Source organism: Pleurodeles waltl, chromosome 1_2, assembly GCF_031143425.1.
Source record: "Pleurodeles waltl isolate 20211129_DDA chromosome 1_2, aPleWal1.hap1.20221129, whole genome shotgun sequence".
Taxonomy (NCBI): domain Eukaryota; kingdom Metazoa; phylum Chordata; class Amphibia; order Caudata; family Salamandridae; genus Pleurodeles; species Pleurodeles waltl.
In genome coordinates, this window is record NC_090437.1 from 1,194,827,819 (window position 1) to 1,194,852,389 (window position 24,571).

General features: G+C 46.4%; 1 protein-coding gene across 1 annotated transcript in view; it reads left to right on the plus strand.

Moving 5' to 3' along the window:
- NOP14 (NOP14 nucleolar protein) overlaps window positions 1-24,571 on the plus strand; it is a 143,496-nt gene that overhangs the window by 114,924 nt on the left and 4,001 nt on the right. The window contains exons 13-15 of the mRNA XM_069203512.1: window positions 5,030-5,183; window positions 14,095-14,254; window positions 17,672-17,819. Coding sequence (XP_069059613.1) covers window positions 5,030-5,183; window positions 14,095-14,254; window positions 17,672-17,819 — 462 coding nt within the window. The remainder of the gene's footprint in view (window positions 1-5,029; window positions 5,184-14,094; window positions 14,255-17,671; window positions 17,820-24,571) is intronic.

Genomic DNA, 24,571 nt, shown 5'->3' on the forward strand with positions numbered 1-24,571 from the left:
TTGTAAGTGCAGGGTAGCCATAAGAGTATATGGTCTGGGAGTTTGTCAAACACGAACTCCACAGCACCATAATGGCTACACTGAAAACTGGGAAGTTTGGTATCAAACTTCTCAGCACAATAAATGCACGCTGATGCCAGTGTACATTTTATTGTGAAATACACCCCAGAGGGCACCTTAGAGGTGCCCCCTGAAACCTTAACCGACTGTCTGTGTAGGCTGACTGGTTCCAGCAGCCTGCCACACTAGAGACATGTTGCTGGCCCCATGGGGAGAGTGCCTTTGTCACTCTGAGGCCAGTAACAAAGCCTGCACTGGGTGGAGATGCTAACACCTCCCCCAGGCAGGAGCTGTAACACCTGGCGGTGAGCCTCAAAGGCTCACCCCTTTGTTCCAGCACCGCAGGACACTCCAGCTAGTGGAGTTGCCCGCCCCCTCCGGCCACGGCCCCCACTTTTGGCGGCAAGGCCGGAGAAATTAATGAGAAAAACAAGGAGGAGTCACTGGCCAGTCAGGACAGCCCATAAGGTGTCCTGAGCTGAAGTGACTCTAACTTTTAGAAATCCTCCATCTTGCAGATGGAGGATTCCCCCAATAGGATTAGGGATGTACCCCCCTCCCCTTGGGAGGACGCACAAAGAGGGTGTACTCACCCTCAGGGCTAGTAGCCATTGGCTACTAACCCCCCAGACCTAAACACACCCTTAAATTTAGTATTTAAGGGCTTCCCTGAACCTAAGAATTTAGATTCCTGAAACTACAAGAAGAAGAAGACTGCTGAGCTGAAAAACCCCTGCAGAGGAAGAACAGAAGACACCAACTGCTTTGGCCCCAGACTTACCGGCCTGTCTCCTGCCTTCCAAAGAAACCTGCTCCAGCGACGCTTTCCAAGGGACCATCGACCTCTGAATCCTCTGAGGACTGCCCTGCTTCAAGAAAGACAAGAAACTCCCGAGGACAGCGGCACTGCTCCAAAAGAACTGCAACTTTGTTACAGAGGAGCAGATTTAAAGACCCCTGCAAAACCCCGCAAGAAGCGTGAGACTTGCAACACTGCACCCGGCGACCCCGACTCGACTGGTGGAGAACCAACACCTCAGGGAGGACCCTCCGGCGACTCCAAGACTGTGAGTAACCAAAGTTGTCCCCCCTGAGCCCCCACAGCGACGCCTGCAGAGGGAATCCCGAGGCTCCCCCTGACCGCGACTGCCTGAACTCCATTTCCCGACGGTTTACACACTGCACCCGGCCGCCCCCGCGCTGCTGAGGGTGTACTTTTTGTGCTGACTCGTGTCCCCCCCCGGTGCCCTACAAAACCCCCCTGGTCTGCCCTCCGAAGACGCGGGTACTTACCTGCTGGCAGACTGGAACCGGGGCACCCCCTTCTCTCCATTGAAGCCTATGTGTTTTGGGCACCTCTTTGACCTTTGCACCTGAACGGCCCTGAGCTGCTGGTGTGATAACTTTGGGGTTGCTCTGAACCCCCAACGGTGGGCTACTTTGGACCCCAATCTCAAACCTGTAGGTAATTTACTTACCTGCTAAAACTAACATTACTTTACCTCCCCCAGGAACTGTGAAAATTGCAGTGTCCACTTTTAAAACAGCTAAATGTGTTTTATGTAAAAAGTATAAATGCTATTGTAATTGTTCAAAGTTCCTAAAGTACTTACCTGCAATACCTTTCAAATGAGATATTACATGTAGAATTTGAACCTGTGGTTCTTAAAATAAACTAAGAAAATATATTTTTCTATAACAAAACCTATTGGCTGGATTTGTCTCTGAGTGTGTGTTCCTCATTTATTGCCTGTGTGTATGTACAACAAATGCTTAACACTACTCCTTTGATAAGCCCACTGCTCGACCACACTACCACAAAATAGAGCATTAGTATTATCTCTTTTTGCCACTATCTTACCTCTAAGGGGAACCCTTGGACTCTGTGCATGCTATTCCTTACTTTGAAATAGCACATACAGAGCCAACTTCCTACAAATCAAATCAAATCATTAACATTTATAAAGCGCTCTACTCACCCGTGCGGGTCTCAAGGCGCTAGGGGAAAAAGGGGGGGTTATCGCTGCTCGAACAGCTAGGTCTTTAGGAGTCTCCGGAAAGCGGAGTGGTCCTGGGTGGTCCTGAGGCTGGTGGGGAGGGAGTTCCAGGTCTTGGCCGCCAGGAAGGAGAAAGATCTCCCACCCGCCGTGGAGCGGCGGATGCGAGGGACAGCAGCGAGTGCGAGGCCAGAGGAGCGGAGGAGGCGGGTGGGGACGTAGAAGCTGAGGCGTCTGTTGAGGTATTCCGGTCCCTTGTCGTGGAGGGCTTTGTGTGCGTGGGTGAGAAGTCGGAAGGTGATCCTTTTGCTGACTGGGAGCCAGTGCAGGTGTCTCAGGTGTGCGGAGATGTGGCTGCTGCGGGGTATGTCGAGGATGAGGCGGGCCGAGGCGTTTTGAATGCGTTGCAGGCGATTTTGGAGTTTGGCTGTGGTCCCGGCGTAGAGGGTGTTGCCGTAGTCCAGGCGGCTTGTGACGAGGGCGTGGGTCACGGTTTTTCTGGTGTCGGCGGGGATCCAGCGGAAGATCTTGCGGAGCATGCGGAGGGTGAGGAAGCAGGCGGAGGACACGGCGTTGACTTGCTTGTACTACAAGCTCCTTCTTTGTGGATTTGTGAGTTTCCTGTGCCCGAGGGCCTTTCCTTGGGTATGCATTGGCCTAGTGAGTAGTGTATGCTAATTTGGTGGTATGGGGAATGATTGTGCTCCCGTCCTCCTCCCTTCAGCTTTATGGAAGTCTGTCCATGTTAATGAGGACTTTAAGGTTGTGGGGTGGAGCAGGGCCAGTTGTCCATGATCAAGGCACCCCACCACCGTGAGAAGCCGCCTCACTGACTACGAGGAGATTCCCGGGTCCTCTTTGGTGGTGTTACGCGCTCAGTGTGTGCCCTTAGGCCGTTTGGTGTGCAGACCGCGTACACTGAGTATAGTGTCTCCCTGGCTGTCACGGGCATTTGTTGAAAGCCCTCCAGGTCCTGCAGCAGCTCTTGGTTGCTGGACTTACCTGTCGTATGGGCCCGTGACTCCGGATCGCTCCCCGCTATTCTTGTGAGGTCGGCTTGCTCCAGGCGGGGCCGGGTCCGGCGAGTGCCCCTCACTAGTCTTCTTCCACCTCGCCTAAGGTCCCGCCCGAACCCATCCACACACAGTTGGGAGAATGGCAGCACAGGATTGAGTGGTTAGTGAGCTACATGGGCCTCCAGGGCTGACAATGTTACAGGATTTTAATTAGGCAGGAGCGGAGTGCCCAGGTTATGTGTCCGCCGTCTGAGGCTGTCAAGCCACACCTCTGCATGAGACTCAAACATGGCATGATACTCAAGGGACTCAACCGAATACTGAGAATTCGGGCAATCTGGATTTGAACCAAATAGTGCCATTCTGTTCATGGCAGGCTTGGTTTTCTGACTGTATTTGGTTATCAACAGCTTTTTGGGTCTTCTACAAGTTGCTGATCTCCTGGTCCCAGCCATTCCTTCTTCTCATTGCTGACCTCGACATCTGGGTACCTGATAAACTAGCATATACAAAGGCAGGCTTCAGACAATCAGTCTATTCTACCATGCATGCTGCAAAGAAAGTCCCATTACACAAGGTGTTAGTACAAGAACAAATGGGAACATCGCCATAACATTTACAGGCTCATTTGATCACATGGTAACATTATTAACCTACTCAGATTGAGGAATCCATGTAGTCCTTCATTTATGTTTTTCGGTCCTAGACGTTACGTCTCTGTGGCGTATCAGTTCGGTCCTTAGCTCCTATGTGCACAAACCAATGGGCTCTGTAGAACAGTGGTTCCCAACCTGTGGTTCGGGGACCCTTGGGTTTCCGCAAAGCCTCCTCACGGGGTCCACGATTGCTTAGAAAATTAAATTAATAATATTAAGGCATTAGGTCCCCAGCTCTCAGTAATGACTCAGTGGGGGTGAGGGTGGCGGGGCGGGGGGGGATGGCGGATTCCAGTAATGATATAGTAGAGGTCCCCCGGTTCCAGTAATGATAAAGTGGGGTCCACAGAAGTCAAAAGGTTGGGAACCACTGCTATAGAACCTTGTGACTTATACCTTTTGAGATAGAAATCAGCTTTGCAACTACTTCTTTTTGCAATAATGATTTGCGAACTTCATGTTCTTTCTTCTTCAACAAATCAGTCTTGTCCTCTTTTCCTGTTAAGGTTTTGGCAGACTTTTAGCATTTAACTGGGAATTAATCTTTAAGGAAACTTTACACAATATTGATGTAGCTAATGTTTTTTATGTTTGGAACTTTAAAAACCTGCCTGAAGTCTGTATTCATCACGAACAATAGTCTCACCAAATGCATCAAAGTGGTACTTGCTACTGTTGCAAAGTGGATGGGCTTATGTTTCCAAAGGCCCACAACACAAGAGGCTTCAGTTTCCTGCGAAACTCTATGGTCTTTCCTCCAAAGCCTAACCAGTATTGGCAGCTATAAATAAAGCATGTGCCCATAGGAGAGATTTATCTGACACTAGTTATGTTTCATGAGCCCTGCAGTTTGAATGTATCATTACACAAATATGCAGATTTAGTCTGGAAAGTTCTGTACACACAATTGAAGCTTTGTTTACTTTTTTGTACTTTTACTTCTTCCTCCTTTAGAACACTCACTCAGTCATTCCCCTTTTACGCATCCGCTGTGCTCTAAGCATGTGTGTCAAAAACGTTGGATGTGGGGTGGGATGATTGTGTAGCATATTAGTATGGAGCCAAGGGACTGGATGTGAGGAGATAATGCTGACACATTATCCCCTTATAAAAATATCCTAAAAGGAAAATTTAGGAGAGGTTGTTTTCCAGTCTTGCAGTGCATTCCAAAGCAGTAACAAATGTCTAAATGAATCATCATTAAAGTAATTCTTCTTGTTAAAAACCTTATTTTAAACATTAGTACCTCTAACTTCAAATGTCTCATTCTCAAAGTTGTGATGTTTTGTTTTCTTTTTAGTGTCCAGTTCTCTCGCTTAAAGATGTTGCAGCTGGTTTGTTTCTGTGTTGTATTTTTATTGAGTATGTGTCTCTATCAAAGAGATTTGCCCCTGAACTCATTAATTTCCTCTTGGGAATCCTACATCTTGCAGTACCTACAAAAGGAGAACGAGGTATGTATATTATGCAAAAATCATGTGGGAGACAAATAAGTTTGTCTTCACATATAATAGTGTTTCTTGTATTCAAAGCTGCAATTGATATGTGATTTAGATGTGCAGAGTGTAGCATGCTATATATTACCATTGTTGAGTGGGCATAACTGTTGGAAGGCAAAGCCTTGAGTGGGTCATGATACACCTCCCTCAACAATGGCGATAGATAGCATAATACACTGCACAGCAGCACCTACGGGTTATGTCATGGCATCTTTATGTGTACTTGCTTAAAAAAAGACATATATTTAAATAAAAAAGGATGCAAGAAGTTACATTTGTACTGTAAGTTAAAATCACATTGAAAGGCCTTCTGATTGTCAGGATTGTTGTTCCACATGCGGAGCATTCGTAATATACAATGAGCTAGTTTTTTCTTTTGCTTTTCTTTTTTCAGTCTCTCCCCATGTATTCCTTCCCCCTCAACATCCTCTACTCCCATTGTTACTCTTCCACACCCATCAGCTGTATTGTTTTTAATATATAAACCTACTCCCTTCCGTTGCTCCCTGGCTCCCCACTGCTGCTGCTTATCGTCTTTTTTAACTTGCTCCCTCTCCCGTAACCCTCTGCCCCATCCTTCAGGTCTTCTATTGCTCTCCTTCCCCTTCTAGCAGCTGTATTTTTCCACGGCGCCGCCACATTCTGCAGTCACGCTTTTGCACACATTTTATTTAATGATTTATTAATATTACCATTCCAAGATTGGCGTCCACCACCTTGGAATGTTAAATAAAAAGAAAAGTATATGTCATGATAGGTGATGACATATGCACCTGTATGTGTCATCATGTTAGGGTCCCTTTAGCGTCATAATGTATCGATGCGAAAGCGTGGTAACACATACAGTCGTATACACCATTGCTTTCTTAGTTTTCTGATGCTGTTCATCATTGGCAATAGTTTTGTTAAGCATTGTCAGAGCCAATAGTTTTGTGTTGGCAAAGTCAAAAGACGAGATCCACAGGCTTTACCAATGCCTGTTTTAAAGATGAGTTCACAGGAAGAAATAGAAAGTAGCAGTAATAAAAAATAAAAAAAATACATTGTTCTGGTTCAAAGTCAAGTTGCTGTCCATTGCCACATTTGGTGATTCCACCTCCTATCAACGTATCAGGAGCAAACTCTGCCCCTGGTGCTAATGCGATTCTCACTGACAAGTGGTCAAGTGGAAAACCCATGACAGGTTGGATGTAACCAGTTACCACTTGAATGTTCAACCCACATATGGCTCATAGGTATTTCATCAAGAACCTCCCCATTGCACACACTGAAAGACAGTCTCATCCACCAGCCTGTAGCACTGCAGCATCTCTTCTCTTAACACCAACCTTAAATACTCTACAAAAAGACACAGGAATCAGCACCACCCAGGGCATTTTCCATGTGTCCATGATGCTATAATTTCATGAACCATGAACTCCTTCTTCCCTTCTGAGACTCACACATCACCACAGAACTAAAGGTATTTTGCCATTTGCTTTAAATAATCAGTGCCACAAGTACGCAAAGACTGATGAGGATCCTTAGTTTTGCCAAGTCAGAAATAAATAGCTTGTTTAGTCCTGTTTTTTGCATGGTGGAGTCTGGTAATTTCAGTTTTGCTTCTGTAATGGATAGAAATACAAGTATCCTACTACACATGAATGGAACATACCAGGACTGGATATATCACTAAGTTTCCTTGTGGGGACCAAATGCACGTGACTCTACTAAAGCAGAACATGCTAAATCGTGTTGTTTTGATCACTCCCCAGAAAACTGGTCCCTGCCTGTAGTCATTGTCTTGAAGTGAATGTAGTGATAGGAGTACAGACTTGGACAATAGATCTGAAAGGAGGTAACCCCTTTTATGTTGCTGAAATAGAAACTTAAGATTTGACTCAGTTACTATGATACATGCTGAAGCAAATTTGCAAATTATGGTTTCCACTAGTGTTGTTTTTGTGTATGCATATTTGCAATCACTTGTTTCAAAAAATAAAAGCTGAAGTGTGTTTTTAGTGAATCACGGTGTCACAAATTGCAATAGCTAAAACAATTTATTTAGGTATGCCTCTTCACACCTGTGTCCTTTCACTGCCCTAGTCTCCAAGTAGGACTATATTGAAAGATTATAAAGGGGGGTTTATACCACTCATTGAAATTGGACTGGATTTTTTAAAAGGGTAGACTGGTACTCGATATTTGGTATTTTACTGTAAGTAATAGCACACAACTGGCCACCAGCATAATATAACGTATTCTGGGAATTCAACATGTGGGTCACCAGCCCACTGAGTTAAACATTGTGGCACCAACAGTTGGACCTGCACCAGAAGTGGATCTGGAATTGGTTTATCTGTATCCTTTTGGTTAGTCTGTTTCCATTGTTGGAGGAATCCCCAACGAAAGCTGGAGGCACAATTAAACCAAATGCTACCAAAGTGTACTAAGGGCAACACATTAGGATAACATTGGACATAGGCCTAAAGATAGTTACAACATAGTGCATAGGAGCTGTAAAATCATTTAAAATAATTGTATCTTAACCTCAGTTCCTTTCATTCAGGGTTATTATGAAGATTGTAGTTTTAACTGTTGGATGCACCTTCCTGTTCACAGGTCCTATTTCTTCCTAAAGATAGAGATAACTGTATATGGAAGGGATGGGGGGTTATTTGTGGCCATGCTGTATCCAAATTCCTAACCGGTGATGCCTTTTAGATTTAGACTTGTCCGTGCATGACCTAGAAAGCGGTAAGTGCGCAAAGGGAGTAACTTTGTTCTCCTTTTGGATTTTCGTAATGTTGTGGCCCATGGTCTCTATTGGTTAGCAGATATTGACAGTAAACCCTGACTGCCCCGGGACCACAGGAAAAGGTCTCAGTGAGTGTCTGCCAGTTGGGAGGGAGATTAGAGAAAGGAATCAACACAGTACATGAAGAGTTGAGCTTGTGGGATCACCCAGTTTCTAACATCTTGAGTACATTCACTTTCTTGATTGAAGGTGTGGTAAAGGATGGAAAAAAGAAGTGCTGGATAGGTGGTGATAGGAAAAGCCAAAAGAGGAGATGTTCTCGCCGAGGCAGATGTAAAGAGAAAGCATTCAAGGCTGGGCATTGAGAGACCCCCAGTGGTAGGGAGCATGCAGGGAGTAAAAGGAGCTCTAGAAGAAAGGGAAAGAACGGTCTGAGAAGTAGAAGTAGTAGGCTAGTGTTGTGTCAGTGAGTCTAACTGAGGTAAGTGTGTAGACTACTGCTAAGTCAATAAGGAAGAGATAGTGGAGATGTGATTATTATGGGCAGACGTGATGAACATTCCCCCCTGTATGAGTGCAATCTCGGTGGAGTATTTTGGTGGAAACCTGATTGTAGGAGACTGTTCAAGAGTTTTGAAGAAAAGGAAAAGTTATAAAAGTGAATGCCAGTTTAAGGGAGTTACAGCTTTGTGTGTGCATGCCAGAAAGAAGAGACTATTTAAATAGCATGAAGAAGAAGTAAAATAAACCAAAATAAAGTTCAAGGCTATGGAAATAAACCTCTTAGGGCTGGGGAAAAGACTAATGTTTGGAACATTGATTTTAAGGAAGATATCTGATGCCAAATTGCTAGCCGAGAGATTAGACTGCATTTGGTGAAATTAAGTCTGAAAGAAAAATGAGTGAAGTGATGTGACGAAATTGTGATAATAAGTAGACTTAGCAGAGTCAAGAGCTATTGTGAAGTTATGTAATGTTTGTTCATATTTTACTAGATACTCAAGAGTTTAGATTTCCCCTAAGAGGTCACACTTGGGTTTTCAGAACTCAAATGTTTGAGAATCCTGAAAGGGGATATGTTGTGGTTTCTACTAGAATGCATCAGTGATCTCTCTTCTGTCCGCGCAAGCAAGTGGGAAAATTGATATGTCAAACTTATTAGGAATGACGGCTGCCTGGAGCTTGAGTTCTCTTCTGACTAATGGTGTTTCGATGGGATCTAGAATTGCCATAAAAAGACTTTGCTGTACTGAAGTTGCCCTCAGGGAAAGTCTTTCTATATTTGGGAACCCCTCTGACCCACCATCTTCTTAATACCAGTTTTTGTCTATCAGTGCCGTGCATTGCATATTAATGGTGCACGTTTCTTGGTTGGTCAAATGCAGATTGTTACAACCAATATTATTATTATTAATTGGTTGTAGCAAAACTGGTATTAGATTGCTAATACAGAGGGGAGTTTGTAAGGAATGCCAGGGAAGGGGTAGAATGATTACCAGGGTCGTGGGGAGGCTGCTGAATGCTTGTTTGTGGTTTAGGGGGAGAGTAAGTTAGTGACTTTAGAGACTTTGGTGGGGGGCTCAGTGTGAGATGTGGTGGGGCTGCAAATGGAAAAGGGAACAGTGTAGGCTTTCAGTAACTTGAAAAAAGTGATAGGCTATGACTACAGGATAATCACAAGAATCATTATGGCAGGGACTGAGCACGTAACAGCAAACCCAGAGGGGGTTAAATGGGCATTTGTTGGGTGTAGGGACTACAAGGCTAACAGGAGTTGCAGGCAAACCACAAAAAGTTCAACGAGACTGCCAAGAGCCAGACACCATGCATACAGACTACTGATAATTCTGTGCAGTCAGCTGCCCGTGATAGTGCCCCACATTCAAGCTAATCCACTCAGATTCATGGTGAAATCCATGAGCTAGCTTGAGCACAGCACATCAAATGTACATCAGGACATGCTGGGCTGTTTGCTGGCAGTGCTATGGTGGATTGGATGTCATGCCGAGAACAGAGACTGTTTGAAGGTAAGTCCAACCTAGATGCTTCACCACATGGCCAAAGCTGTATTCAAGCAACAAGGGAGGTTTAGAAGGGTCCTGGGTAAACATGGTCCTAGTTCTTTTGTCCTACAGCCATTTTAGGATCACGTTTTAGCCCTGCTCACAGCATAATGTACTGTACAAAGTACCAGCATACTAGTGAACCACACGCAGCCACTAGACCCAACAAACTAATAGTCTTCAAACACAATGTGTGCCTTGCACCATACAGAAAAACATCCACCTGCAAGCCCAGTGCGGGGCCAACAAAAGAGCAAATGAGAACCAGTTCACAATACCATAAGGGAGTTTTAAAATCCAAATCTGGAGTCCAGGAACACCACCAACTTCATAACGCCAAACCTCTGCCAGCACCTGCTTACTCCCCCTGTGACTATGAAGCACACACTGGAACAGCCACAGCCAAATACACCCATCCAGCAGCTAAAATGGTGAGCATAAACCTACACCTAGACATGAGAGCACTACACCCACTAGTGCATTATGCAAGGTTCATATGAAACACTTAAACCCAGGCAGACTGAAAATCCAGGAGGGCTCTGAAACCCTAGAGCAAGGAAGCACTGAACAATACTGGAGGGAAAGTCACACTGTGCTGTAGAGAGGTGTAAACAGCAGGACAGCGGCATGCAGGTGACGGAAACAACTGTGAAAGATAAAGGATAATCAGAGGTGTAATACACTAGGACGAGAGTAAGATTGCAAAAACCAGTAATCAGATCTCTGGTTACAGATTCACTGGCTAGAAATGTAGACATAATGTTCGATGACCAGCTAACATGGAAGTCTCTGGTCTCTAAGCTCACCTGCACATGTTATCTAGTCTTGTGCCCACTTCAGAAAATTCTCAATTTGTTTCTTCCAGTAGAAGAAACTCCTGCTCTCATGTTGTCCAGGCTGGGCTGTGTGAACTCCATATACCTGGTTCTCCCTGTGTAATATAACATAACATTGCACATCTATTTTTAACCATTTAAATCTTGCCACTGACTTACAGATGTTTATTAATATTATCATTAAGCATCTGATTTATTACTCATTTTGGTAACCTCAAAATGCTTAAAAGCTGATATACCCGCTAAGATTTGAACCTACTCATTCTCGAAGATCCTTCTCATTGAGCCAGACAAGGGGTTGTTTATTCTCTTACCTCACTGTGTAAAGGTGAAACTAACTCCTTCTGACCTTTGTAGGAAGCTGGTCCTTTATATAGTTTACCAAAATGAGGTATACTGTGCAAAGAGTCTATGGGTTCTCATACTAGTGGACAGTGGCTTGTTCTAGCAATCCTAAGATGCTCTGTTAAGGGGTAGTGTGGTTGAGCAGCCTAAGGCTTATCAGAGAGGAGTGTTAGACATTTACCATAGGCACACAGTCAACAAATGAGAGACAGAACTCAATGAGGAGATCCACACCAATTTATAAAAATAACAAGTATCTTTATATATATGTAGGCACCAGAATCAATATGATCAGGCAAGTACATTTTGCAAGAGAAATACTTTCAGGTTTCAAAAGTCGACAGTGCATTTTTCAGAGGCAACAATGTTATCATATGGAGGAAAAACAAATACTGCATACAGGTACAGTACGACGACCTACAGGACCAATCTCCTGGACTTGAGGTAAGTGTGGGGTGAGGTCCAAGGCAGCAACAACAGGTCATCTCGGACGGCACTGGGGCACCCGGGTGCTGAGGTGCTTTTCAGCGTTGGGTGCCCAATGTTATCCTATAAAGGAAAAACATTACTGCATTCGGGCACTTCACGGCAACTTATGGGACCAATCTCCAGACTTAAGGTATGTGTGAGGAAAAGTCCAAAGCCACAGCAACAGGTCACAGCTGGCGGCACTGCAGTGGCCGGAGGTGCAGAACAATGTTGGGTGCTTAATGTTAGTCAATGGGGATCGGTCCCGTTAAGAAGCGGCTGTAGGTTTGGACTGGGAGGCCAGTGGGGCTGAACTAGCTAGTGGGCGAGCTCTCCCAATGCTCAGGGATGTGGGGACACCTTAGGTCCTCTTCTTTACAGGGCAGGGGCGACGGGTGCAGAGGTGTCTTGAGCTGTCAGATTTTCATCACTGGGAGCCCTCGCAGTCGAGGGGGGTCTGCAAACCGAGGCTGCCGGCAGTGTTGGTGAGTCCACAGTGGGCAAGTCCAAGGAACGCTTTGTCTCTGTGGGGCCAGCAGACCATGCTGGCACAATACTTAAAATGGCTTCCCTGTTCAATCACTATGTCTGAGAGTCGAAAAAGACATAGCAGGGACATATCTGCTCTTGCAGATATGTCCTCACATGTAATATAATGCACCCTGCCTTAGGTATGTAAGGCCTGCTGTATGGATGATTTACATATATTGCACGCAGTGTTAGAGGACATGGCACACACATGATGTGTGCCATGTTGTGGTTTCACTTTTAGCTGCACCAAGTCTCACAGCCTGCAAACTAGGCTTTTCAGTTCCACTCTAGCTGAGTAGAAGTTCTGCTACTTTTCTGCATTTTTCACAAGCCGGAACACCTCTGCCCATGTTCCGCATGCACTCTGAAAGTACCTTCATTCGTTCTCACCATATGGACATCAGCAGACAGAGGAAAGAAAATTCTCATTGTTGCACAACCAGTGTTCTGCTGATTTCCCCAGGTAGTCCCATAATCGTAAACAAAACCTCCCACACCCATTCTGTAGTACAGCAGTGGTAAAACACAGTTTCCTGCTTAAGTCTACTGACGTAGAGCAAATGTGGACCCACCCAATACCTGAGTGACTTGCCAAAAAGCCAGTAGGGCTCAGCTTAAATCTTTATTTTAAAATCTTATTGAATTTTCATAATTCAACAGTAACCTTGGACAGCTACAGGTTATGGCAATGTACTCATTTTCACATTACAGAGTCATCTCAATCATCCATTTTTGAGGCTCCCCTGCAACACAGTAACAAAAACAAGTAGGATACAACTAAAATCTTGACCTTACTGAAGAAGTGACTGGCAAAATAACTTTCTGTCAGACCCCTTACAACTTGTTCTAATGTCAAGTATGCCCAGCTGCTGTTCATATAAGTTCCAAGCATCTGATGCCCATAGATCCCACCATGAGCCCACTAGATCCCAGTCGCTGCTCCTAAGAGGCCCATGCCAAATTCCAGTTGCCACATTAATACCGGCATCCCAGACATCCTGCAGAAAAGAAAAGCCCACGTTTCCAGAATGTGGATATCCCAGACCATTACTGCCATATCATGAGTTATCGGTGCTAGGAAGGGGTTGCATAGGGTCCCAAGGCCTTTAGAAGCATATGGAATCATTATTGGATAAATACTAAGGGTATGGAGGGAATTTTCTCATAATAGGGTGAACGGTTTAAACTATGTGGCATTCATCTTGTCTGAATATACCTGTAAATTGTTGATAGTAGTTCCTCTGTTGTTAGTCGTTTATTTGTACATAACCATGTGATCACTGCATACTCCATTCATTACGGAACCTTCAAACTTGAGCTCTGACTGCCTCAGAGTCATTCTGGTGAAAGCATGTTCCCTGGAAACGTTGAATTGCCATTGGTCAGCACCTCGAGACCTTCACGGGTGGTTATCTGTGCTCTATAAATGTTTGATTGATTTATTGATTGTTTCAGGATTAGAGCTAGTGAACTGAGCTGTTGACTCTTGATGTAGCTGGGATCTCCCTCTTGAGTCACTAGACATCCCTCCTTAGTAATCAAGGCAAGGCCACATAGGAAGGGTTTCATTTAAGTACGGGCTGTGTTGCCGATGACCTGGTGGTCCAAATCTGTTAACATATTTCAGTCCTTTAGTACCAATCTGTCAAGAAGAAATTGAAATAACCTGCAAAAAATCATAAAGCCCCAATGGCATGAATTTCAGTGCCTTTGTTTGGAGTGTTTTGTGTTTAGAGTAAAGTTTTAGAGCTTGTATTGTTAAGTTGTGTAAATAAAATAGCATATGAAAAGAAATGCAATGGTTAGTGTTCTCTTAATTAAATCCATTTTAAAGGTATGAATGTGTCATATACTATTGAGTGCTGAAAGCACATCTTTTATTTTAGGATATACCCTCGTTCATCCATTTAGACCACAGGGAAAAAATGCAGAAATGCTTCTAGTATGCAATAAGCAAGATATTGAAACCTGGGAAAAAAAGAAGTTACCCCTCCATGCAGTAACTGAAGTAACGCAAAGTAGTGAAACAGAGCGGAACCATTTCAGGTATGTAAAAATCTTGTCTAATTAAAATAAAGTGAAGTATTGTGAATATGGCTACTTTTCAATTCACGTCCAACTTCCTAAATAAACATGTATTCTAAAATCTCACTTTCATGACAGTTCTGACTACTGGTTGAAAAATGTTGTATCTGCTTCTGCCCTGAAACGCTGTAAGAATTCCCCCTAAGGGAAACCTTTTTCTCTGTTCACATCGGTAAGGAACACTTCATTGACCCAGAGTTCTAGCTAAACAATTGTAGCAAAAAGCGACCTGACATAAAAGATCTTGAAAGGGTGGTGTATTGCTAGGACTTTAGGTGGGGCACTATAATGGCACAGCCGTTCTCACAGAAGATCCAGGCTTCCAGAGATGATATCACTGGCCCATAAAGTGCTTGCTTGTAGGGTGAGAGTGACACCTGTGGCTGGTGTTGGCTTCCACAACAACTGAGGTGAACGGGCGCGTAATGCTTTGCAACTGACATTTTGAGAAGAATCTAGCACTGATGATTATTTCCCAAGGAATGTTTGGAGATGTTGAGAACAATTTCAGAGGTACTTCCTTTGTTGTTCGCTTCTGGAGATGTCTGACACTGATCTATTGATTGCCTAAGTATTTTTGGCTATTTAGCTATTCTACACAGTGGTAAGTAAATCCAAGCCACTCATGAGAAGGGCTGCAAAGGGAGCCTATGATTGGTCATCTGTGATGTTGGTGGATTAGGCAGCAAATAACGGAGAATCCCTGGGCGCGGTAACTTTGTGAACACCAGCTTGCTCAATACTGTCTCGCTGGTATTCCACGTCACATCTTTGTTTCTCCTCCATAAGTAGGCAGTATGGCATCTTGCAATTTGTGTACATCTTCATTGAAACTGAATCTAGTTTCTTAAAAAGATATTCTTGCTTTATTGCATGAAACTGTTAGGTTTAGTACAAGCTGCTTGCTGTATTAACAGAGCATTGACGCTAGCAGTTGAGAAGAATGCCCTGAATGCTGATTGAACCATTCTCTTCAGTTACCCTAATGGCGTTACATCCCATCACCACCTTACACTTGGCCTCACTGCTTTGTTTCTTTTACTAGTCTGTATTCCATTGGCCAAACTGACAAGTCTCAGAAAATAATGGATAGGTTTATACAGTATAAGTTGAAGTTCTGTGGGCACAGATGGCCTGCTTTGGTATTGAGACGTACATTATGCAGGGATTAGATACCCAAACAGGGTGCAGAGAGCCTGTAGGCCTCACACCATCGTTAGATGCATATTCTAGCTGTGTTCAGGACTAAGCAGAGAACTAGTGTCCTCAGTGTGTTGTGGGTACCTCTTGGAAGGCCAACGAGCTAGAAACTAGCAAGCTAAATAGAGTCCTAAACAGTGATTTTCAAACTGTTTGTAAAGAATTAATGTTGGACTAGTTCAAGGGACTTTGCTACTAATTTTTACTTATACTCCAATATTGCAAACAAGCTAAACCATTTAGGGAAGTTTGAATGGGTAATCTTCCTAGAGATGCCCATACAAAATGGAGTTCTGTGCAATATCAACGTACTTGCCCCTCACCCCAGCGAAACAGGTACATAAATATGACAGTGCAAGATACTCCCACATGCAAAGGGGCACTGCATAGTCCGGGGCAGTGCATGTTTCAGTGAAAACTAACAGCAGGTACATCGAAGTGCAGCAGGGATGTAAAAGTGTTACACATAATGCCCCAGTATTGACAGCTGCAAGGCACAGTTTCTCTTTAGGGGTCGGTAGAAGTCATTATTGTGGGTCTCCGGTGCCTCAAGCGATGGTTGGAGGGTGAGGTAGCCGCGAGGTTTGGAGACTGCCTGCCCACAGTTTTACTGGCAATGGGCAGGAGCTGGTACTGTGCTATTTAGCCCTGTTCTAGCATGTTCAGAGGTGGGGAGTGCATGCCTAAGGTCCCCCTACCCCAAACCACAGAGTGGTTGGTAATTTGGGAAGGGGCCACAGTAACATATCTCTTATGCCACCAAACCTTATTGTGAGCACAGTTGGGACTAGAGGCTTGGGCTCTACCAAGGTTCTCTGATTTGTACCATTAGTGTGTGTGCCAGCTATAATGGTATGGACTTTGGATGTGTGCTTTGTTGCCTGTAGGTCAGTGTGGTGGGGATAGGCCCAGGGTCATGTCTGAGGTTCGATTAGCCAAGTATGGGTATGGGTATGGAAAATGTGTGTGCTTTGGGGACTTTAGCTCCCCCACTCGCCCCCCCCAAGTTTTTTTGTTTTCAGGGTGTCCATCTCCTGGCACTGAACCTCCGTTCCCTGATGATGCAGGCAGACATGATGCTGCAGCTCACCTCCTACACCAAACCTGAGTGGTGTGAGTGGTGGCATTGGTATGCCTCCAGTACAATAGTTCCATTATGATGAAAACTGACCCATCGCACATGTTCAAAAGGCCGAAGTGGGGGGGGGGGGGGGGCGGTGCAGAGGCTAATAAGAACCCGGGGAGGAGACAAGTTGTCAACATAAAGTGTGTCTTCCCTGTCTCTTGTCCATACATCAATAGCTTTCTTCCATGTCGCTCAATGTGTATTGTAGCTCTTCACATCATGAAAGTGCAGTCCACATTAAAAATATTAACTTCCAAGCTGCTAATCCTCTTTAAGGGTAATATCCTCTCCCCTTAGAGTATTTTCGGATATGCCTGTGGGAATCATACTGCTGCCTCCCCCGTCTGCCTTTTGGAATTCTGCAAATCCTTCACATACACCTAGAACAAGGCAGGGAGTGTCTTGACCTAGTAAGTGAGGGTAACTCACCCTAGTGGCTTTTTGTGTCCCTATTCCCTTTTGCTCCCCAGGTATCTGTTGACAAACTGTTTCTTTGTTTTAATGTATAATGAGCAAAGGTAAAAGGATATGAAGTCAGCCGGTGTGCTTGCAGATAGAATCTGTCTGTGGGTAAAGGTTGGATTTATGGGTCAGTATTAGCCATTTGTACTCCCCAAAAATGTGCTAAGGTCCTCTGATGTGACTGTATCGGATTTGACGTGAACGTGGCTCCAAAGAGTTTAAATACCAGAAATCGTGTTACTGCAGTGAATCATTTTCTTATTGCAGGAGAAATCATGTGAGAATGCGTGTTGGTACTTTTTAATGTGCTAGATGTGAATCTTCTGTATTGGGAGCTCTACAAAGGAGTTAGTCAAATTAACTGTATTGTTTGTATGATGCAGTGTTAGGTATGTATATTGACCGGGATGTAGGAAATGTGTGTCAGTAAGGGGGTTTTGTGTGTACACTGTGTTTAAGTGTTATGCAAACCATAATTTAGAACGACTAATATATTTTGTGTACTGTTCATTCTGTTCTTCCTAGATCTTTATGTAGAATGACTGCATGTTATTATGAACATCATCATAATTGGCTTTATCATTTTATAGATTGTCTTGCATAGCACTCTGCTTGGATCTTGTGCAGAGGTGTGTTAGTCTGTATGGAGAGTTGCCAGCCTTCAAGGAGATATTCCAGCCCATTAACTCCCTCCTCACTAACAATCCACAATCTGCTGAATTACCAAACCAGTTGCAGGTAAATATTTATAATCCACATTAAAGGTTTATCCGCTATAATCGCTCTTTACAGAATAGGGAAAGCATTCCATGCTAATGATTGGCCAGCCATATTGCACAATACAACCAACTGTGCTGGTAGAATGTGTGAAATATATAGTAGTAATGTGAACAGTGATAGACTTACAATACTATCAGATGGAAATAAATCATAAATGTAAGTGTAAAGAGAGTCCAAACGAGCCAAGCTGAGAAACGTTGCATCCTTTCTTCTGGACTAACTCTCCTCGGTGATGAACTCTGGGAGCTTTGACCCACCGTTGACGGCGTCTTATCTGCTATAATGTAGAATGAAAGGGATACACTGAATCTGCTCCACATCTGTCCATTGCCTCTAATTCTGGATGCAGTCTTTTTTATTATTTAGTTAGGTGATACCCATCACGAAGAGCTGCTTTGAAGGATAGCGCTAACTGTCCAGGAAAATGGTCAAAATAACACAGGAGGCTCAAGCTTCCCCTCGGTTATTCTCGCTGGCCCCGGAAGGAACGGCCCTCAGGGCCAGGTAGCCGGGCACAGTGGGCTGTTGGAAGACCTCACCCAAGCTGAATGTTTGAGAGTTTTTGGCCAACTCTGACCCTTCGTCAAAATGACGGCGTGGCACTGCAGATAACAGCCGCTCCACCCTACGTCACAGGACGCTAGTGTTAAGCCCGTGAGCGAGAAGTGTCTCCAGGATTGTCTTAAATTATTTTGCCATACACCCACTGGGTGAGAATGTGCCGGCTTTAGCGGGTGAGACTCAGCATATGTGACCCAGTTGAACTTCTGATCCATCCTCCCAACTGAGGATAGCATCTTTTAGCTCCGCAACTTTCCTTACTTCCCAATATGGTGGTAAGACATGGGAACCTTGGCAAATAACCATTCTGTTCCTGATCACGGTTCAGTATATTGAAGCCCAAGAAAACAGACTGTGCCATTCCTGCAATTTATAGATGGTGTTTGCCCAAGACTTCTGCACCTCTGCAGAGATTTCTGGAAAAATCAATGCATAATTTGTTTCTGCTGAGCACTGTCTCAAGTATCTAGCAACCAAATCAATCAATCATAGCATTTATAAAGCGCGCTATGTACCCGTCAGGGTTTCGAGGCGCTGGGGGGGGGGGGGGGGAGCGCTGCTGATTTAGCGGTCGAAGAGCCAGGTCTTGAGGAGCCTTCTGAATGCGAGGAGGTCCTGGGTCTGGCGAAGAGATGTGGGGAGAGAGTTCCAGGTCTTGGCGGCGAGGAAGGAGAAGGATCTGCCGCCGGATGTCTTGCGCTGGATTCGGGGTACGATGGCGAGGGCGAGGTTGGCGGATCGGAGTTGACGTGTTGGAGTGTAGAAGTTAAGTCTGGTGTTGAGGTAGGAGGGTCCGGTGTTGTGAAGTGCCTTGTGAGCGTGGGTCAGGAGTTTAAAGGTGATCCTCTTGTCTACCGGGAGCCAGTGGAGTTCCTTTAGGTGAGGGGAGATGTGACTTCGGCGGGGTATGTCGAGGATCAGTCGGGTGGAGGCATTTTGGATACGTTGGAGTCGTTTGATGTCTTTGGTTGGGATGCCTGTGTAGAGTGCGTTGCCGTAGTCAAGTCTGCTGCTGACGAGGGCTTGGGTCACCGTCTTTCTGGTTTCTGTTGGAATCCACTTGAAGATTCTGCGGAGCATTCGAAGGGTGTTGAAACAGGAGGAGGAGACGGCGCTGACCTGTTTGGACATGGTGAGGTCGGAGTCCAGGATGAAGCCGAGGTTTCTTGCTTGGCTGGCAGGGGTGGGCGGGGGTCCGAGGACGGAGGGCCACCATGAGTCGTTCCAGGCCGAGGGAGTGCGCCCGAGGATGAGGACTTCCGTCTTGTCGGAGTTGAGTTTCAGGCGACTGTTGTTCATCCAATCGGCGATGGATTTTAGTCCCTCGTGGAGGTTTGTTTTGGCGGTGAGCGGGTCTTTGGTCAGGGAGAGGACGAGCTGGGTGTCGTCGGCGTAGGAGATGATGCTGAGATGATGTTGGCGGGCCAGTTGAGCGAGGGGGGCCATGTAGACGTTGAACAACGTAGGGCTGAGGGAGGATCCTTGGGGGACGCCGCAGATGAGGTTGGTGGCTTTGGAGCGGAAAGGGGAGAGACGGACTCTCTGCGTTCTGTCGGAGAGGAAGGATGAGATCCAGTGGAGGGCTTTATCTTGGATGCCGGCTTCCTGGAGGCGGGTCAGTAGGGTGCGGTGGCAGACGGTGTCAAAGGCGGCTTATAGGTCGAGGAGGATGAGGGCTGAGGTTTCGCCGTTGTCCATTTGATGTCTGATGTCATCTGTGGCGGCGAGGAGAGCAGTCTCAGTGCTGTGGTTTCGTCTGAATCCGGATTGTGAGGGGTCCAGGATGGAATTGTCTTCGAGGAAGTGGGTGAGCTGAGTGTTGACGATCTTCTCGATGACTTTCGCTGGAAAAGGGAGGAGAGAGATCGGACGGAAGTTTTTGAGATCGTTGGGGTCGGCCTGGGGTTTTTTGAGGAGGGGTTGGATTTCTGCGTGTTTCCAGCTGTCCGGGAAGGTGGCAGAAGTGAAGGAGAGGTTGATGATCTTGCGGAGTTCGGGGGCGATGGTGGCGTTGGCTGAGTTGAAAACATGATGTGGGCAGGGGTCCGTGGGGGAGCCTGAGTGGATGGTGTTCATGGTTGTTATGGTTTCTGCCTCATCCACGTGGGTCCAGGCGGTGAGGCGGCAGTCGCGGGAGGAGACGTCGGGGGTGGGGTCTGGCGGTGGACCGGTGTTGAAGCTGTCGTGGATGGTAGCGATTTTCTGGTGGAAGAAGGTGGAGAGGTCGTCGCAGAGTTTCTGGGAGGGCGGGATGTCGTTGGAGTTGGCTTTTGGATTGGAGAGTTCCTTCACGATGCCGAAGAGTTCTTTGCAGTCGTGGGCGTTGTTGTTGATGCGTTCGGTGAAGTGGGCGCGCTTGGCGATGCGGATCTGTTGGTGGTGTTCGTGGTTGGCGTTTTTGAGGGCGGCGAGGTTGTCGGGTGTGCGTTCTTGGATCCATTTCTTTTTGAGCTTCTGGCAGATGCTTTTGGAGGTGGTTAGATCGTCTGTGAACCAGGCTGTTTTTTTCTTTCCTTGGATGGCGGTGGGTTTCTTGAGAGGGGCAAGGGTGTTGGCGCAGTCGAGGATCCATTGATGGAGGTTGATGGCGGCTGTGCTCGGGTCGGTTGCGTCGGGTGGAAGGTTGTTGATGAGGGTGCTGGTCAGTTGGTCTTGGGTGACTTTGCCCCAGCGGCGGTGGGGAGGTAGCTGGATGCGGTGTTGCTCTGTGGTTTTCTTATAGGTGAAATGGACGCAGTGATGGTCGGTCCAGTGGAGTTCGGAGGTGTGGCTGAAGGAAATGTGGTTGCTTGAGGTGAAGAGGGGGTCAAGGGTGTGTCCGGCGATGTGGGTGGGCGTGTTGACTAGCTGGCGGAGTCCGAGGTTGAGGAGGTTGGAGGTCAGTGATGCGGTGTTGACGTCGTTGGCATTTTCCAGATGGTAGTTCAGATCTCCCAGGAGGATGTAATCCGGGGAAGCGAGTGTGTGGGTGCTTGCAAGGTCGGCGATGGTGTCGCTGAAGGGGGCTCTTGGTCCTGGAGGGCGGTAAATGAGGGTTCCTCTGAGGGTCGTGTTGGGGTCCGTGTGGATCTGGAAGTGGAGGTGTTCGGCTGTCCTGAGGGTGTCGTCCGAGTGGGTGTGGATTTTGAGGGTAGCTTTGTGAGCGATGGCTATTCCGCCACCGATTCCGTTGGTTCGATCTCTTCTGGTGATTTTGTAGCCGTCCGGTATGGCGATGGCGATGTCCGGAGACGAGGAGTCGTTCCACCAGGTTTCGGTCAGGAAAGCCACGTCAGGAGCAGTGGTGTCGAGCAAATCCCAGAGCTCGATGGCGTGTTTTCGTGCGGAGCGGGTGTTGATGAGGATGCAGTTCAGGTGGTTGGGGTTGAATGTTTCAGTAGTTGGATTGGTCGTTCTGATGCAGGAGAAGTTGCAGGTACGGCAGGAAAAAGGTCCTTTAGTGTGCTTCGGGGATGCCCGGCAGCATTCAGTGGAGGGGCCGGGGTTGGCGCCAGCCATTAAGAAGGGAGGGGGGAGGGAGGAGCAGCTGGGAGGCGGAAGGCGGGAGGGAGCGGCAAATGGGGGCGCGAGGGGGGCGGGGCCGCAGGGAGGCAGCGGCAGGGAACGGGGAGCGCACAAGGGGCAAAAAACACTGAAAACGAGCAAAACTACAAGCAGTTACAAAGAGAAAATACAATCAGAAATACAATCAGAAATACAATAATGGCACAATACACGATCGGGGAGACAGCAATCAGGGGGGCACAAAGGGGGCAGAAGCGCCGGCGGCGAGGCGCGGAAAAAACGAAAAAGCCAAAAAAACACTTACAGGACGGCGGAAGCGGCTCACGGGTCAAGTGAGCCCACTAGCCACCAGGGATGAGGCGCAGGAGGATGCCTGCGGGTGGAGGAGGGCCTCGAACATGCAAACGGCAGCGTGCTCGTGGGACAGAGGCAGAGGGCAGCAGGTTGGTGCTGCGGTCGTGGGGGGCGAGCTCAGGACCTGAAACAGGTCAGAGTTCGCTCACTCGCGACGCGCAGCGCCAGCCATTAAGAAGGGAGGGGGGAGGGAGGAACAGCTGGGAGGCGGGAGGGAGCGGCAAATGGGGGCGCGAGGGGGGCGGGGCCGCAGGGAGGCAGCGGCAGGGAACGGGGAGCGCACAAGGGGCAAAAAACACTGAAAACGAGCAAAACTACAAGCAGTTACAAAGAGAAAATACAATCAGAAATACAATCAGAAATACAATAATGGCACAATACACAATCGGGGAGACAGCAATCAGGGGGGCACAAAGGGGGCAGAAGCGCCGGCGGCGAGGCGCGGATAAAACGAAAAAGCCAAAAAAACACTTACAGGACGGCGGAAGCGGCACACGGGTCAAGTGAGCCCACTAGCCACCAGGGATGAGGTGCAGGAGGATGCCTGCGGGTGGAGGAGGGCCTCGAACACGCAAACGGCAGCATGCTCGTGGGACAGAGGCAGAGGGCAGCAGGTTGGTGCTGCGGTCGTGGGGGGCGAGCTCAGGAACTGAAACAGGTCCAAAGACTTCTGGATGCATTTGATAGATTATCAGCAATCAAGTGGAAGCGTATGTGATATTACCGTAACACCCCCATGAGCTGGGAAATTGGTTAATACTTATGAGAGGGGAAAATGTCAGAGATCCTGATTTCGAGAGCATTAACAAAATACTCCTGGTCATGTTGCGAACTACAGCACAACACCAGTTGTCCATGATCAAAGATCTGTTCTGCTGAAAGATTAAAAACGCAGGAGAGATACTTTTAACACTGAGGCTTTTGAATGGAGCCCTCAAGCTGAATACGGTGCGATTTCGACATCACTCTGTTTTGCTGCGGTCTTATCAGATGCCAAAAAGTGGGTGTAGAATACAACTCTTCCCCCAAATTGCTTCAGGTCATTTTTCGACTTTCTGAATGGTATCCCAAAAGGAGCAATTTCTTTTTTGTCACTTGTATGCTGTTGAGGGGCTTCCATCTGCAAGATATGTTTTATGTTGTGTCACTCATCTACGTTTTTGGTGTTGACATGATAATAGCGATACATTCAGGGCTAATAACCACTCTTCTTGGCAGTCCATTTACTCAGTTTAATACCTGCTGAGGCTGATTGAACTGTAGGATTATGCAGTGAATTAAGGAATAAAGGTGTGTGAAATGTATTTAAATCTGGCCTTATCAGGGAGGTTCTTGATCTGTCCTAGATGCCACCTTTTGAAAAGGGTAAAGATAGTCATCCAAACGAAGATTATTACGCACAACCACATCTGCAGATATCTTACTCCTTCACTCCACTTGAGCATAAGCGCGGCTGCTTGTTCATAGGAGTAAGATCATAGCAGTCACACAACACCCAAACACCTCCCCATTTAACACATCTGCATTCACATATCCTTCAATCAGGCATTATTTTTTCGCTCGACTAATGGCCACACTAAGAGCACAGTTCTACTCATCATGTAAGATGGAGACACTTTTTGGAGGCCACAATACGAAGTCACATCTATCCAGATAAACTCAGTCTATAGAATGGCTTACTATTTGTCTACCAAAGCCCCTCGCCGCCTCTAGACGGTATGTAGTGGTGTGTAAATGCTATTACAATACAAAATGAGAACAATATAAACCTCTGTCTTAAGAGTCTGAATTTACATACAACTGTTGGAGAAATTCATATACCCACATTCCTATTGGAGTACTTGGAGAGAGGCAAGTTGTGCTTGGGCATCGTAGAATACATAGTAAAAAAAAATCCAGGACTTGTAAAGCGCAGCAAATCACCTGTGAGGGTCTCAAGGCGCTGAATTGTGGACACGTAGAGATTAAGCGATTTGCCCAGAATCACAGGGTGTTGAGCTGACTCTGAGACTCCAACCTGGATCCCCCAGCTCTGAAGCCGCAGCTCAGGACGTTCTGCCACACCCTCTCCCTTAGAGTGGCTACACCTGCATTGCGTTAAAGCTTGAGGCAGACGTAGTGAGCTGCTGTAGTGGAATATCGATCAGAAATCAATTGGATCAGTGATGTTGAATAGACAGGTTGCAACCAATAAGAAGCATCTTGACCTAGCGGAAGTTTATTTTTACATCTTTAGGACCCTGAACATATTTACATTTAGAATATATAGTTGGAAAGTTTGGGGTCAAATG